Source organism: Neltuma alba, unplaced genomic scaffold (genome assembly GCF_004799145.2).
Source record: "Neltuma alba isolate B1F8T4 unplaced genomic scaffold, ASM479914v2 tig00003187_pilon, whole genome shotgun sequence".
In the NCBI taxonomy this organism is placed as follows: Eukaryota; Viridiplantae; Streptophyta; class Magnoliopsida; order Fabales; family Fabaceae; genus Neltuma; species Neltuma alba.
The window spans coordinates 482,337-497,160 of NW_021633178.1; the positions used below are offsets into that span (position 1 = coordinate 482,337).

The following is a 14,824-nucleotide window of genomic DNA, read 5'->3' on the forward strand; positions in this document are numbered from 1 at the left end:
CACCTTCAAAGGAAGAAGAAATTTGTAATGCCTAAGAAGCGAGGACGATCAGGATCTCAAGATAGGCAAACTGCTAAAAAGATAATGGACATGGCATAATAATACCACAAACACAAAGCTCCAAGTGCAGTGAGTAGGCAGAAAAAGAAAAAGCTCAGTAAACTGGACGCATTTTTTCCTACGCACTTTTGCAGGGCCTGTGCTACACAGCAGAATAAGAATCCGCAGTTGTATTCCAAAATCACATGAAGATAATAAAATGATAAAAATTTGGGTTTGATACGAATTTTTTGAGTGTTCTGTTTTGGAAGGCCGTTGAGGATTGACGAGTAATGAGAAGCGCAACGATTCTGAATTCGCATAGATAGGCAAGATTTGGGCACCGAATAATTTGTTCTGGGAAGCTGAGGAAAACAATAGCACGATGTTTCAGGATTTTATCTCCTCGGCTTCCTGCCCTTTTTGTTTCCGCTTAGATTTTTGACGATAATTTTCGTTTGTTTTTTTTTTAAATTTTTAAATTATTAGAGTAATACTCCTCCGGTCCTTAATATAGGACCCATTTAACTAATTTGATTAGATTAAGGAAGTTAGGTAAGTTAGTTAATTATAAAAATTGTGACATGTTTTTCCTAAAATACCATAATCATCTTTCTTAATACCCCTCTCTAACTTCTACTTGATTATGGTTGATGGAGTATCTATAGGGGTAATTTAGAGAAAATTGATAAATATGAGAAATGGGTCTTATATTTAGGACCAAAACCAACTTAGCAATTGGGTCCTATATTAAGGACCGGAGGAGTACTTATTTAGAAACTCGGGGGGCTATGGGTAAATACCACGAAAACGAAGGGCAGATTACCGAAACTTGCAGAAATCAGAAATTCTCCCCCGAGGTCTTGGGAGAGTCAGGGGAGCAAGGCATTCGAGGCGAAGCAATCCATGGGCAACTCTCAGTCACCTCCCTCTGATCCTCGATATGCTTCCGCATCCAGGTTTCTCTCTCCTTCTTTCTACACAACTCTCGAATTTCTCAGATAAACAGCTTTGCTTACTTTATTTTGAGGAAACTATTTCAGAGCTTTCACTCAAAAGGAACTTGAAGATTTAAGGACTCTGTTCAAGTCTTTGGCAGTTCAGTCGCAGAGCAACGGCAACTACGTCTCTCCCTCCGTCTTTCAGGTTCAGTTTCGTGCCCCGCGATAAATACTTATCTTGATCATCAATCAAGCGTTGCCCTTTCGACCCCAGAAAATTCGATTTTCTGTTACAGTCATATTTTGGACTCGATGGCCCTCTTGGGGAGAGAATCTTCGATTTGGTTACTCAGCAGCGAGGGGATAAAAAATTAGCCTTCGAAGATCTCATTATCGCTAAAGTAAGTTCTTGGGGGCAAAAATCATCACCTTTTGATGTTATAATGGCAATAATCATAATTTTTGCTGTTATAATTGCGTCATATCCCATGTTTTGTTTCATTTTTCGTGTTGCAGGCTGCTTATGAGAAAGGAACAAAAGATGAAATTGATGAATTCATCTTTCGCTTACTAGATGTATCTGGAGATAATATTCTAGGGAGGTAGGGCGATACTCACTCGCAACCCCTTGTTCTCAACCCTTTGATGCAAGTATGATCATACAATGCCACATTTTGTCCAGAGTAACTAAGCAATGAAGCCAACTCGCCAAGACTAATTGTGTGTGGCTATTTATTTATAATCTCCTGTAGCTTATTCTTTATGGGAAATTAATTCCAGTCACTAGCACTCGTAAGGTCTGGGGTATCATCTGTAGTTGCATATTGAATTGGGAATTTTCATTCCTTTGGTTTCAATCTATAACCTGACTTGAGAGTTGTGATTCATTGACATCAGTACCCGTCTTGATATTCTAGGACATAGATTATATTGAAGGACGGCAAGTTTTTAAATGTTGGAATGAAATCTTTCTATCAATATTGATCATATCCAATGCTGTCTTGGAATTGCTCCCCTGCTTGCTTTTTTCTCTTGATTTCTTTATTACCCTTTTCGTTTGTTTTGATGCATATGACATTTAAGCATGCAGGTCTGATTTGGAATCTGTTCTAATAGCAATTTTTAACAACCTATTGAGCATTAAAGATTCTGAAGTCAAGTCAAGTTCCCATCAGGACGTTGTCAACGTGTTTTTGAATACTGCAACTTTCTCGAAGCATGAAGAAGGATGCACTGAGGAGGTTATGTCTTTCCAAGATTTCAAAAGTTGGTGTACTCATCTCCCATCTGTGAGAAAGCTTCTTGGAGGCTTGCTGATGCCACCTGATTCAGGTACTTTGTACTTATTCAATGATAATATTGGTATCATTTTACCATATTCTAGATGAAAAACTAGGGAAATGCTATAGACATATATTATTATTCTTATTTTTTTTCCTTTTTCTTCTTTAGGGAGACCGGGTTGTCAAGTTCCTCGTCTATTGCATTCAGATGGTATTGAGTCTGACATTTTCCTCTTGAGAAAGGAGTATGCATGGCTTATTGGAGGAGCACTTTCTCAGCAAGAAGGGGAAGCATGGAAGCTTCTGTATCATAGTGCTTTGAATGGTCTTAGTTTTAACACATTCCTGGGCAACATTTCGTACGTATATTATCTCGCCTTTAGGCTTTATTGAGGAGTAATGTAAAATTCTTATGTTGCTATGTAGTAAAAGAAAATGGCACTTTACTTTTCAAGATGATGGGTTTGCAACGAAATTGTGTGAATTATTAACCACAGGAATACAGTCTGGAACTGGAGGGAAACCAATACATGACACAACAGTAACTCTACGCACTATGGGGAATAAAGCCATGGTGACCTGAATGACAGAGACCTCCTATTTGCTTGAAGCTAAATGACAGTTAAATTTATATATTCCAACTAGTCTAGGCAGGATTGGAGCTTAACTCTGAAATTTAACTGCAGAAATCATGAAGGCCCTACCGTGTTGATTATCAAGGATGAAGAAGGTTATATTTATGGAGGATATGCTTCCCAACCATGGGAACGGCATGCAGAATTTTATGGAGACATGAAATCTTTCCTCTTTCAGTTAAATCCAAAGGCATCTATATGTAGACCTACTGGAGCAAACCATAATCTGCAATGGGTAACTATCTTTTTTTTTTTTGGCGTTAGATGTGTGAAGTTCTAGAGGATTTAGATAATTTTATGATATCTGTGATGTAACTCTAGTTTGCAGAGAGGGAGAATGACAATGATCTCATATTCACTCTCTGTTTTTATATTGTAGTGTGCTGTGAACTTCACTTCAGAGGATATCCCAAATGGTATTGGGTTTGGTGGACGGGTTAATCACTTTGGTTTATTTCTGTCGGCAAATTTTGATCAGGGGCATACGTTTTCATGTTCCACATTTGGGAGTCCTTGCCTCTCCAAGACTAGCCGTATATCCCCTGAAGTAATTGAGTGCTGGGGAGTGACTACTGCAGCCCAAGCAGGAATTCAGGGCAGGGATGAAGCCGTGAAGGGTACTGTACTTGAGAGGTACAAGGAAGATCGAAATATGCTCAAAATGGTAGGCCTTGCGAATTCCAGTGAATGAAGTAGACCTTGCATTCTCAAATCCATTCCCTTTATCTCTTGGCTTGGCCTTCGGATGAATAGCTTTGTGCTTTGTCAAACCTCTATCAATAAGTAGCGAATTAGCAATGAACTCCTGGGTTGCTTTCTTGAAAAGCTGGCGCACGTGAATATTGCCATTTGTTTTCTGCTTTATGCGTCAGCTGTAGACCTCGGAGTTCTTGACTGTTGGATGATGAAAGTTCAATAGCAGTTCTTGAGCAGTGAGTGCTTTGAAATTTTTAATTCTAAGGTGGTCGAAAAGCTGCAGTCCTCAAAAGCTTGAGCTTCTTGCTGTATAATCTTTATGTGAAAATTGATAATTGAGATAAAGTGAAATATGCACTTAATCCTTTAAATCTTACCTTGATGTATAATCTTATCCGTCAATATCTGGATTTCAGTTTGTTTCAAACTTTCATATATGTATGTATGTATGTATAATAAGAATAAAAAAGTGTAAAACAAACCGAACAATGAGACATCAATTTGCGCTAATTCACAATTTCCACTTTCCACATAAAATTGGAAGATGAAAATTGTGTTGCCATACTGTATGGATCTATTTATATAAAATATGCAATATATATAAATCTGACATCTTTTTTAGTAATTACAACTAATTATTTTCGATAATATTTTGAATCTTTTTTTCAAAAAATTTCAATATTTTTATTTCTAAAAGAGGTCATAAAATTCATGTTTTTTTAGGTCATTACACATTTAAACTGGAACAAGTTTTAATTATCAATCTAATTTTTTTAAAAAATTATCCAATCATGAATTATGTTTGACTGATTTTTTTTTTTACCAGCATATATTTGATTGATGAATAACTCACTTCTTAGTCTTTGATCCCCATTGTTACAAGTGCTCCCGAGCACCCCCCCCCATCTATACAATAAAAGGTGTCTATTTATCTATTTCTTAACTAGAAAAAATGGCAGCAAGTTTGAAAAAAGATCTTATGTCTCTAGAATTGGGCCAAGAGGGTCTTTTATTAAGATTTGGGGACTGTAATCCTAATAAACACTTGAGCTTATTTGCAATTGTTTATTTTAAGTCAATATAAGCACTTTTACATAAACCCAGATGAAGTACTACTTATAAGTTTTCCAAGTGAACCCTTAACCCCCATTACGGGATTGGATTTTAATCCCGTGACCTTCACAACAAAACCCAACAGAAAGCACAGCTTTAAAACAAGCCTTTGTTTAGCCTACGTGTTTGGACGGATTTGGATAATTAGCAAAAAATGAAACAGAATGGCTAAAATAGTTCGAGTGACTATCAAGGAGATTTTATTAAGACGCAATTGAATTGATAAGAGACCACCCACAAAACCCTCATTACCACCCCAAACAGCAGTTTTATATGATCCTAAATCGGAGAATTAAAGACAGTGAAAATGAAATAAGTGATAAAATCACAATCACATCATCCATTTTTTTTGACAACCAATCATATCATCCTCCGCTAAGAACTTAACACAGTCAAGCTTCAATTATAACTAATGCTTAAAAGATAAGATTTATAATCTTCTATTCCATTAAAGGGGTGTTTGGCTAACCCTAGAAATGCTTCTCAGAAATATTATTCTGCAAATGAGACAAACTCCTCCACATGTTTACTTCGTATACCGTAAAAACACTTTTGAAATCATGATTTTACTCTTACCTAAAGACCTCTTAAGAAGTTGTTACTTGTAAATTCTAAAGACAATGACGCATGACTCCCGATTTCACTCCTCACCATACGATTCCGTTCGAAACAGTACAGCACACATAGCATTAAAAAACAGTTCGAAACAACATAAAAAGAAAGCTTATAAGCAGGCGGTAATATCAATTTAGAATCATATTAGTATGCCACACCTAGTAGACAAAATCTATTCCATTAACTAATGTTTGAGGAGTGTCAGGTGAATTGCAGAGTAAACCATAATATGTGATCTAACACAGAAGTTCAAATTCAATCATTGATGGCTAGTAAAACTTCAATTACGTAAATATAAGCCACTAACGATCGGCTCAAATCTGAAAACCACGAAGACGAAGACCAAAACCTAATACCTCCTAGGTCCGCCAAAACCACGACCGAAACCCAACGTTTGCTGCACAGGGACGGGCTCAACTTGGACGAGCCCCGGAATATCATTCATACCAAGAGCACTGAGCATGTCTAGAGTCTCCTTATCGACCTCGATCTGATCGGTCTTAATGGCGGAGACGTCAGGGACGAAATCCATGCGACGCTCACGCTCCTCCTCCTGAAGCTTGAGAGAAATTCCACGAACGGGTCCCTTCTGGATCCTCTTCATGAGATGGGTCGAGAATCCAGCAATCTTGTTGCGGAGTCTCTTGGAGGGAATGAGAGCAACCTCCTCAAGAATCTTCTTATTGGTGTGGAAGTCCAACGTCATTCGAGAGTAGTACTTCTCGATGACCTGCCGTGAAGACTTCTTGACAGTCTTGGTGCGGACGCGTCCCATGGTGGCTGCCTCAGAGACGTTGAGCAGCGCTCGGAGGAAAACAGAGAACAATCACAGTTGCAAAACCAGCCAAGGCGGGATAGGCAAATGGCTCACCTAGGGTTTTTGTGTATATGAAAAACCTACGAGATACGGGCCTGACATTAAGATCCATATTCGGCCCATCGAAATTTCAAGGCCTTTTTTAAATTGCCTAAAAACTTGCCAGACCAGGGAATGTTAACATGGGCCTTTTTGTCAAAATTTCTTGATTTTTCAATCGTTTGCTTAGCTGGCCATTTTGATGGCTCGGGGCCGATTTATAGCACTCAGCTGCGAGTCACAATTGCACGACTCCGATAATACAGACCATGCCTTTATCAAGAAGTCCACCAGACCAAAAGGTCTTGGGTTTAATAAAAAAGACTAATTCCTCACAACGTACGAATTAATATTTGAATCCCTATTAAAAGAGATATCCACATTTAGTACCCGACAGTGTCTCGAATAGGATTACTTCCAATAGAAAGATACCTATACTTTAGCCAAAAAAAGAAGTCCACCCGCTGAACTCTGCAAGGGTGAGGTGCTTATATCCAATAGTCTTTTTTTTTTTGTAATTACCCCGCTGTTAAATAAAAGAACACATGGTATTAGCATTAACCAGCCTGATTAATACTCTTCTAGTCCTATTTATAGGGTAGAGATAGAATGTATTTTTTGGTCTTATTTATAAGGCACTGAGAGAAATTTTTTATATAGATGTAAAATTTTATCCCTCATTTATTATTATGTTGACTTTGTTTATATGAAGTATAACGCATATTAAATAGAGATAAAGTTGAAAAATCATTAAATTTTAAATGAGAGTTAATGAAATTTAAACCTTTGGTTTGTGTGAAACATGCTGGAAGTACCTTATAAATAGGATTAGAGGATTATCTAATTTTATTTACGAGGCATTTATTGCGTATTTTACCGAAAATGAGTAAAACCTTCAATTCTTTTAATACTGTTTTAAAGTATGATAACTTCTTGGTTTGTTACCATGAATAATAAATGGTTGTACCCTCAAATAAATAAAAAATATTATCCCTATGTTGTGAATAGGTTAGAGTAGTGGTTAATATTTGTAAGGAAAGGCTAGAGGTCGAGGGTGACGCGTGTCAAAAACAAAATTTCGAGGGTGGCGATAACCTGTCGAGAGTTAATGCATGGGAGGGAGGATGGTGAAACAGTTGCTCGTTTAGTGTGACGATAACCTATCGAGAATTAATGCAAGGGGGGAGGATAAACAAACCGTTGCTCATTTATGCTCTGTCTGGTTCAAAAAAAAAAAAAGAGGCTTGCAATGGAAGGGATTTTTCATCGGCAAAAGAGATAGGAAAGAAATTAAATACAAGGCCTGAGTTCTTTTTAAATAGTAGCTCAATAACTGTCTCCACCAAAAGTGGTTGGCAGTTGGCACAAATCTTCAGCCCTCCCATGCTAAAAGCAGATTGACCCATTTGCCCATGAAAACTCGATTATCAAATATGTCTGGTGGCTGGCCGAAAAGGATCATGGAACACTTACCGATGACTTTCTCAAGCGCAAGGTGAAGCTTGAGCGCCACATCAACTTTTTTGCGAGTGTGGCCTTTCGAGACAATGAACAATTACTATATACATGCAGATATAATGACAATATTCATGCACACACATACGGGTTCCTTCGATATTATCATTAACCGGCAACGTCAAATTCGAATTTTAACCTGAGCATATATTGTATGGGAAATCAAAAGTAAAGAAGATAAGGGAATGCACAGCATCATGTATATAAATTTTACTCTTTTTTTATATATACATATTTGCGTTGTAAATTAATCCTTCCTTAGTGAGTGATAAATGATTAGATCCGTGCAAAAAACATTGAACCCGATCCATCACAGCCCTTTGTTTTGTTCCCCACACATTTAATTATTGTTTGATTCGGTTTGTCTGTTTAGCCATGATTGCGGCTGTAATGACTATATCCATATATAAATATATCAAAGACAAATAGAGTACGACAGAGTATAGTAGAACTGGAATTTCGTGTGAGAGTTGGGAATATAGTACAAGAAATTTGATTTTTGGTGGAACAAATTTGAAATTGATGGACCAAATTCGAATTTTCTTGCCTTTTTTCTGAGAATATTTATATTATTTTTTATTTTTGAATTGAGTTTTTTTAATATATTTTATTTTTACTTTGTTATTTAATTTTTATCTATTTTGTAATCATTTAATATGTACAGTAAATTTTTTATTTATATTAAATATTCATATTGATCAATTTATTTAAATTATAATTAATTGAATTTTTAAATATATTATTTTTTATTTAATAATATTATATTCTTTCATCAAGGTAATATGGTAAAATAGTTTAATTTTTTCACTTCTTTTCATCTAACCGAATATAAATTTTTTATTGAACTGATTTTTAATTTTAGTGTGGACTGAATATTCAGTCGGATGAAAATTTTTCACTCTCCTTTTTCAATTTATTTATTTATTTTTATTTTAATCAATTCTTTGAACCAAACGGGCCGCTAGTGTGATGGGTTGGAACTGCCCCACTCTATCCATATAGGGACACGTCTCATTAAAGTTGGGGAGTCCAGATGGCATCCCACTTTGTCGTTATATTCCATCCCCATCATCAAGATCCAAAAGTAAACGGTCTGGATTTAATACTTTAATAACTTTTGTTAAAATATTTTATCAAGTATTTTTTTTTTAAATTTTTTTATGCCGCAGCTGTAAATTGTCTAGGTCAAATTTTTTAATAAAAATTTTAATGGAAAGCTTCCCCTCCCCCCCCCCAAATTTTTTTCAGATTTTCAGATAAATTTTAAATTTAAGTAAACTTTTAGATGAGCGTAACAAATATCTGAACAACATCTGCTTTCATGATTCACCGGAAAAGACTTTTTAGACGTCAAAAGCCTTTGTTTTGAATATTTAATGCTTTTATATGTATATATACCAAATACTAACACTTCTTTCCCCCAACCATATACTACTCTCTCCATTTTTTATTATAAGAGACAAATAACCAAATTATATTGATTAAAAAAGCAGTTAAAATTATTTAAGGATAATTAATATGTAAAAAATATAATGTTTTTTTCAACAATGCCCTCATTAATAAGGAGAGAGAGCATGAAAAAGAACAATTAAATTATTAAAAGAAAGAGAAATAGGGGGAGAGAGAGTATGAGTTGGAGACAAAATAAATAGGGGTAAACAAGGAAATCAATACAAAAGAATAGAGACAACTTTTAAGTGTATCTTATATATGGAAACATGTCATAAGCATCAAATGTCTCTTATAATAAGGAATGGAGGGAGTAATGTTTTTTCCAACGATACTCCCGTTAATAAGAAGAGAGAGTATGAGAGAGAACAATTAAATTATTAAAAAAAAGAGAAGTAGAAGGGAGAGAAAGTATGAATTGGAAACAAAATAAATAAGAGTAAAATAAGAAATTAATACAAAAAAATAGAGATAATTTTTAAATATCTCTTATATATAAAAACATACTATAAACATCAAATATCTCTTATAATAAACAACAGAGGAGTAATAATTAAAGGGTTAAACCAACATACAGGGGCAAGCTGTCATACGATCAACCATATGAAAGCTATCAGCATTTAACTAAGGAAGTCAAAACCGACACTTTCGATAAGGACGAGATCATCATCCCGCAGTTTTAGAATACCAGGTGGTTTTCCCCACTCCAAATGCTGCCCAAGTCCTTATAATTAATAGCGTTTTCACTTTTGAGAGCATCCCAGACTGACACTTCTGCGCTCAATCAACCCAAATCACTTAGGGTGTGTTTGGGTGACACCCCAAACACCCCCTCTAAAAACCAAAACCATGGTTTGTAAAAAGCAAAATTTTTTGCTTTTGAAGAAAAAAGAGAGAGTATGAGAGCCTATATGATATGTATCTGTTATTTTTTTTATAACATATTTTTTGATAAACATAATTAATCTTATATTTTATAAATATATATACACATTAATTATTTATTAATTATATTATCTTATGTATTATTAATTATATTGGTAAAAAATATATTATTAACAATTTTATTCCTTCAAATTAAAATATATCATAAAATATATTTTTTCTGTAATTATCATATTAACTTATGTCTTTTTTTTAGTAATTTGTATATATAAAAAGTGCTTCTGATAACAACTATCCAAAACTCTCACTTCTCAGAATCACTTTTTTACAAAATCTATTCTTCACAAAGGGAGTGTTTGGATAAAAACAAAACCATGGTTTCAGAAGTGCTTTTACGGATTACGAAGTAAATATGTGGAGGAGGTTACCTCGTTTTGCGGAAAAGTGCTTCTGAAACCACGGTTTTGGAACACCCAAACAGAGCCAAAATCTATTCTCCAGAATCACTTTTCCAAACCACGGTTTGGTTTCATCCAACACCCTTAATCTGGTTAAGAAAAAAATCCTGGAAAGCTAGCTAACTTGGCCTGCCGTATCTTATTAACGAGGTTTGGTGGTGAGATCAAAGTAATACATCCTAGGTCTGGTTAGAATGATTTATAAACAGTTTTTTAATCATGCTTTACAAAATATGATAGTAATATATGAGAGGAATTTTGTTTAGTTTGTGTGTATGTGTTTATAAGTAATTCTGAACATTATTATAAACGAGGCTTCCGACAGTCATTAAACCTGGTCAAGCTTCTTTAATTAATATGTTTTTTCTTTTGAGTTTTCTTTTGCCTCGACTAATCCACGACATCAGGAAAAAGAAAAAAAATTACTTCACGCGCCAAGTCCTGTGCGCGTCAAAAAGACACATGATTCACAGTTTTTAACCTTGTCTTTATCTGCCATTCGATCATTGAATTTTGTTTTTATGTGTATACCTAGAAAAGCTCTAAATCACATTGAATTTAAAATTAATCTCTATCAAATCAAGAACTTTAAAATTAACTGCTATTTAATCAATAAATCTTGATTTAAAACTATTCGATTTTATAATCTCTCAACCCAATAAACTATAATGCCTTCATCAAAGTCTGAGAATTAAATCAATAATAAAGAAAAAATATGAAAACCAATTCAAATGTATATTTTTATATATCACTACACAGCAAGTGTTTCTTTTAAAGTAAAACTAGTTAGTTAATAAGTTAGCACATATAGCCTCTTCCATTACCGTAATTAGCAAACCTTATTTGTTATTGCTTTGTACACTAATACGAAGTATCTCTTTTAATTAAAAAACAATAAAGTGTTTTCACATTAATTATGAAAAAAGCTTATTCATTTGACAAATGGAGGGTCCATGCAGGCACCAACCAAGGACCCGTTTAAAATAATTGATAAGTTTTTTTTAAATTATGATTTGCGAAATACAAGTTAAGTATATAAGACAAGTTTTGTTTCTCTGTTTACATGAAACAAGTTTATAAAAACTTATTTAAGCCAGTCCAAATAAACACTAGAAATAGTATCAACGCATAATTTAGATTAATTTTGACAGAGGTCTTAGAATAATTAGTTTTTGAACTCCGTAGGATTCTCTGTCCTTCTCGTTTTGGATTTCCTTGTTATTAGCATCTTTAATAGTTCCCATTTTTTGTTAGCTTGTTCATAAGGGCTATTAATGCCCTCATCAAAATATTTATATCAGGCTCATCAGCAAACATTTGGTCCTAAAAAAACAAAGACCAGCAGAGAAGCCGTTCTCTATGGCCGCGGCTAGACGATTTTATTGCCTTCTGGTTCTCCTTGATCGTGATCACGCAAAGGGGAGGAAACAAACTCAAACAAGTGTGAGTCCAAAAAAAAAAAACTGAAACAAGTGAAATTAATTTAAAGATTCAGCAATTACTACAGAATAGTACGCTCACACTTACATATTAATTAATTAGCACATTTAATACATACACACATATATATGGGGAGGAAACAAACTCAAACAAAGATTCAGCAATTACTACAGAATAGAACACTCACACGTACATATTAATTAATGAGCACGTATAATATATATATACGTACATATGTATGGGTAGAAAACGTAGAGGGAGCTAATTAAATGATCATTTCTTGTAGAAAAGCTTCATCAGATCTTTCATCCCAGAAGTGAGTGACATGCTGGCCTTCCCATTATTAAATCCTCCCTCAATCACAAAGTTCAAACCATTCACTGACTTGGATTCATCGCTGCTCAAAAAGAGCGCCGCGTTCCCTACCTCTTCAGGGTCCATAAGAACCATCCCCTTCGACATCACCATGCCCACCATTTTCTCCGTCAACCTGCTGTCCATCTTCATCGAATTGCTCGCGAACGGAGTCAAAACGGCGCCCGGAGAGATGCAGTTCACTCTTATTCCGTATGGCCCCAGCTCCGCGCTTAGATTCTTCATAAGCCCAACAACGGCGTGCTTCGACGCTGCGTAAGCATGAGGTGCCTCTCCGGCCACCACCGAAGCTATGCTCGCCGTGAAGAGAATGATTCCCGCTTTTGCTGGGATCATCACTCTCGCCGCATGCTTCGCCCCCAGGAAAGCTCCGTACACGTTAACTTCGAAAACCCTTCTGAAGGTTTCGTTGCTGCAGCCTTGTATTGTGAGATCCAAGTCGCCCAGGATGCCGGCGTTATTGTACATGATGTCGAGCTTGCCGTACCTGGACACCGCTGTGTCAACGGCGTTTTTGACGTCGGAATCACTCGTGACGTCGCAGTGTACATAGGAGACGGTATCGTTTGTGCCCAGCGCTTTGCAGAGGGATTGCCCGCGGCTGTCTTTGATGTCAGCGACAATCACTTTAGCGCCGTTTTGGACAAAGAGCTTGGCAGTGGCGGCGCCGATGCCGCTGGCTCCTCCGGTGATTATGGCCACTTTTCCTTGGAGCCTATGGGGCAAATATGAATATGGTTATTGGTTAGAGGATCCAGTGTATGTAAACTAGAAAGACGTAAGAGAGAAAAAGTTTAGAGCGTCACCTTTCGGGAATGGAAGCCGTGGAAGAGGATCGTTTATCCATGGAATGAAGGTGATGAAATTTTGCGTATATCAAAAAAGCAACGTTTTGTTGTAGAAAGCCGAGAGACGAGAGGGCTTTTATAGAGCGAAGCGAAGAGGAGTGAGGTTTTCTAATCACATGTATATTATGTTTTTTATATGAATTTAATAGTTTGATGATAATATTTTAAAAATAATTCACATATTAAATTTGACTGAAAAATTTAACATAACAAAGATAAAGAACTTGATATAAGTGTTGTGCGGATACACGTATATAACCTCTTTTTTAAAATATACTGCTTCCAATCTTAATTATAAAAGATAGTTGACTAATTTGAAAATATTAAAAAAATAAGTTAAGTTAGTTATTTATAATGAACAAATATTATCTTTCCTAAAATATCCTTACTAGTTAAGTTTATTAGCTATGACTATCATTATTAAAAAGATTTCATTAAAAAAATATATAAATATAGAAGACAAAGTGGATTGGGGTGTTATATTTAAAACCAAAATAAAAGTCAAACGAAGTCTTATATTAAAGACCGGATATAAGTATATTGTATATAAGGGTATAATTAAGAAAGTTATTAAAAAAAACTAGATTATAAGGAGGTTGGATGAATTATTAAGATATTTTTAATTAAAAAGAATATTCAGAGGGCTCCTTCAATCTTGTGTATTAGAGAATCTAGATAGCTTATATAGCTTCTCTTATTCTTAAATATAAGAAACTAATTACTCACATACATTGAAAGTGTTTTTTCAATGCAAGCTGGCAAAAATTAAAAAACAAAAAAAATTCCATGCCCTTCATTAAACGTAAATTGACTTCGTAAGCGTCATTAACTAGTGGCATTTGATAAAATTAAAAATTTATTGGGCCAAAAAGTTACACTTCGCGAACATACTTACAAAGAGTACGTAAATGCTTTCATTTTTCTTCATAACTGGCGTAGTTATTTGTCAATTGTATATAACACTAGAAGGAATATTTTACATGATTAATTATAACCAATAAAAGGTAAATTGTACAAAAATAGTTAATACTACCTCTACTTTAAGCATAAGGCGTTTTTAAAATAAAAATTGACCGTTATATTGGCAGTTAAAATTTAGTTTTAAAAATTTTATTTTGTCTATTATTTATTGTTACCCCTCTGGTCTTATTTATAGGACAGAGAGATAATGTATTTTTTGGTCCTATTTATAGAGTACTGAAAGAAATTTTTTGTATGAATGTATAATTTTACCCCTAATTTATTATTGTTTTGAATTTGTTTTTATGAGGTATAATGTACATTAAATAGAATTAAAGTTAGAAAGTTATTAAATTTTAAATGAGAGTTAATGAAGTTTAAGGTTTTTTTTTTCTGTATGAAACATATTGAAAGTGTCTTATAAATTGGACTAGAGGAGTAATTATTTTTTTCAAACTAAAAGTATTTGCTGCCATTAATAATAACTAATTCTTTCTTATCATAAACTTTCTGAAGTGATTTTGACGTTGACTACGAAATCCTTTTGATACGCAGTGCTAAGAATCAAACTCCATGCTAGGGGTTTAGGAAACTCCACTAATTGGCAGCTATGTAGAGCTCGCGGTTTTATGGTTAACCATAGTTGGTGGCAAAAAAAAAAAAACGTTTCTCTAGATCATGTAAAATTCTTACTCCATCATTATTTTTCAAAAAAA

At 34.7% G+C, this 14,824-nt stretch overlaps 3 protein-coding genes across 3 annotated transcripts; 1 reads left to right on the forward strand and 2 right to left on the reverse strand.

The window, feature by feature from the left end:
• The first annotated feature begins 828 nt into the window (after nt 1-828).
• Nucleotides 829-3,886, forward strand: LOC114740861 (MTOR-associated protein MEAK7). The gene is made up of 8 exons (XM_028929109.1): nt 829-998; nt 1,083-1,185; nt 1,277-1,381; nt 1,497-1,582; nt 2,071-2,312; nt 2,433-2,622; nt 2,950-3,133; nt 3,278-3,886. Exons 1-8 carry the CDS (start codon nt 946-948, stop codon nt 3,587-3,589), a joined length of 1,275 nt encoding a protein of 424 aa, XP_028784942.1. The 5' UTR covers nt 829-945; the 3' UTR covers nt 3,590-3,886.
• A 1,559-nt stretch (nt 3,887-5,445) lies between these two features.
• Nucleotides 5,446-6,188, reverse strand: LOC114740753 (40S ribosomal protein S17-4-like). The gene has a single exon (XM_028928965.1). It carries the CDS (start codon nt 6,095-6,097, stop codon nt 5,672-5,674), a length of 426 nt encoding a protein of 141 aa, XP_028784798.1. The 5' UTR covers nt 6,098-6,188; the 3' UTR covers nt 5,446-5,671.
• A 6,010-nt stretch (nt 6,189-12,198) lies between these two features.
• LOC114740825 (secoisolariciresinol dehydrogenase-like) lies at nt 12,199-13,147 on the reverse strand. Its single transcript, XM_028929073.1, has 2 exons — nt 13,107-13,147; nt 12,199-13,015 (listed from the first exon to the last, which is right to left on the reverse strand). The coding sequence occupies exons 1-2, from the start codon at nt 13,145-13,147 to the stop codon at nt 12,199-12,201; spliced, it is 858 nt and encodes a 285-aa protein (XP_028784906.1).
• Nucleotides 13,148-14,824: the final 1,677 nt, after the last annotated feature.

Coding starts and splice junctions, on each gene's coding strand:
- LOC114740861 (XM_028929109.1), top strand. CDS start 946: ATGGGCAACTCTCAGTCACCTCCCTCTGATCCTCGATATGCTTCCGCA. Junction 2,313..2,432: donor GCTGATGCCACCTGATTCAG/GTACTTTGTACT, acceptor TTTCTTCTTTAG/GGAGACCGGGTTGTCAAGTT. Junction 3,134..3,277: donor CAAACCATAATCTGCAATGG/GTAACTATCTTT, acceptor TTTATATTGTAG/TGTGCTGTGAACTTCACTTC.
- LOC114740825 (XM_028929073.1), bottom strand. CDS start 13,147: ATGGATAAACGATCCTCTTCCACGGCTTCCATTCCCGAAAG. Junction 13,016..13,106: donor ACGGCTTCCATTCCCGAAAG/GTGACGCTCTAA, acceptor TTTGCCCCATAG/GCTCCAAGGAAAAGTGGCCA.
- LOC114740753 (XM_028928965.1), bottom strand. CDS start 6,097: ATGGGACGCGTCCGCACCAAGACTGTCAAGAAGTCTTCACGGCAGGTC.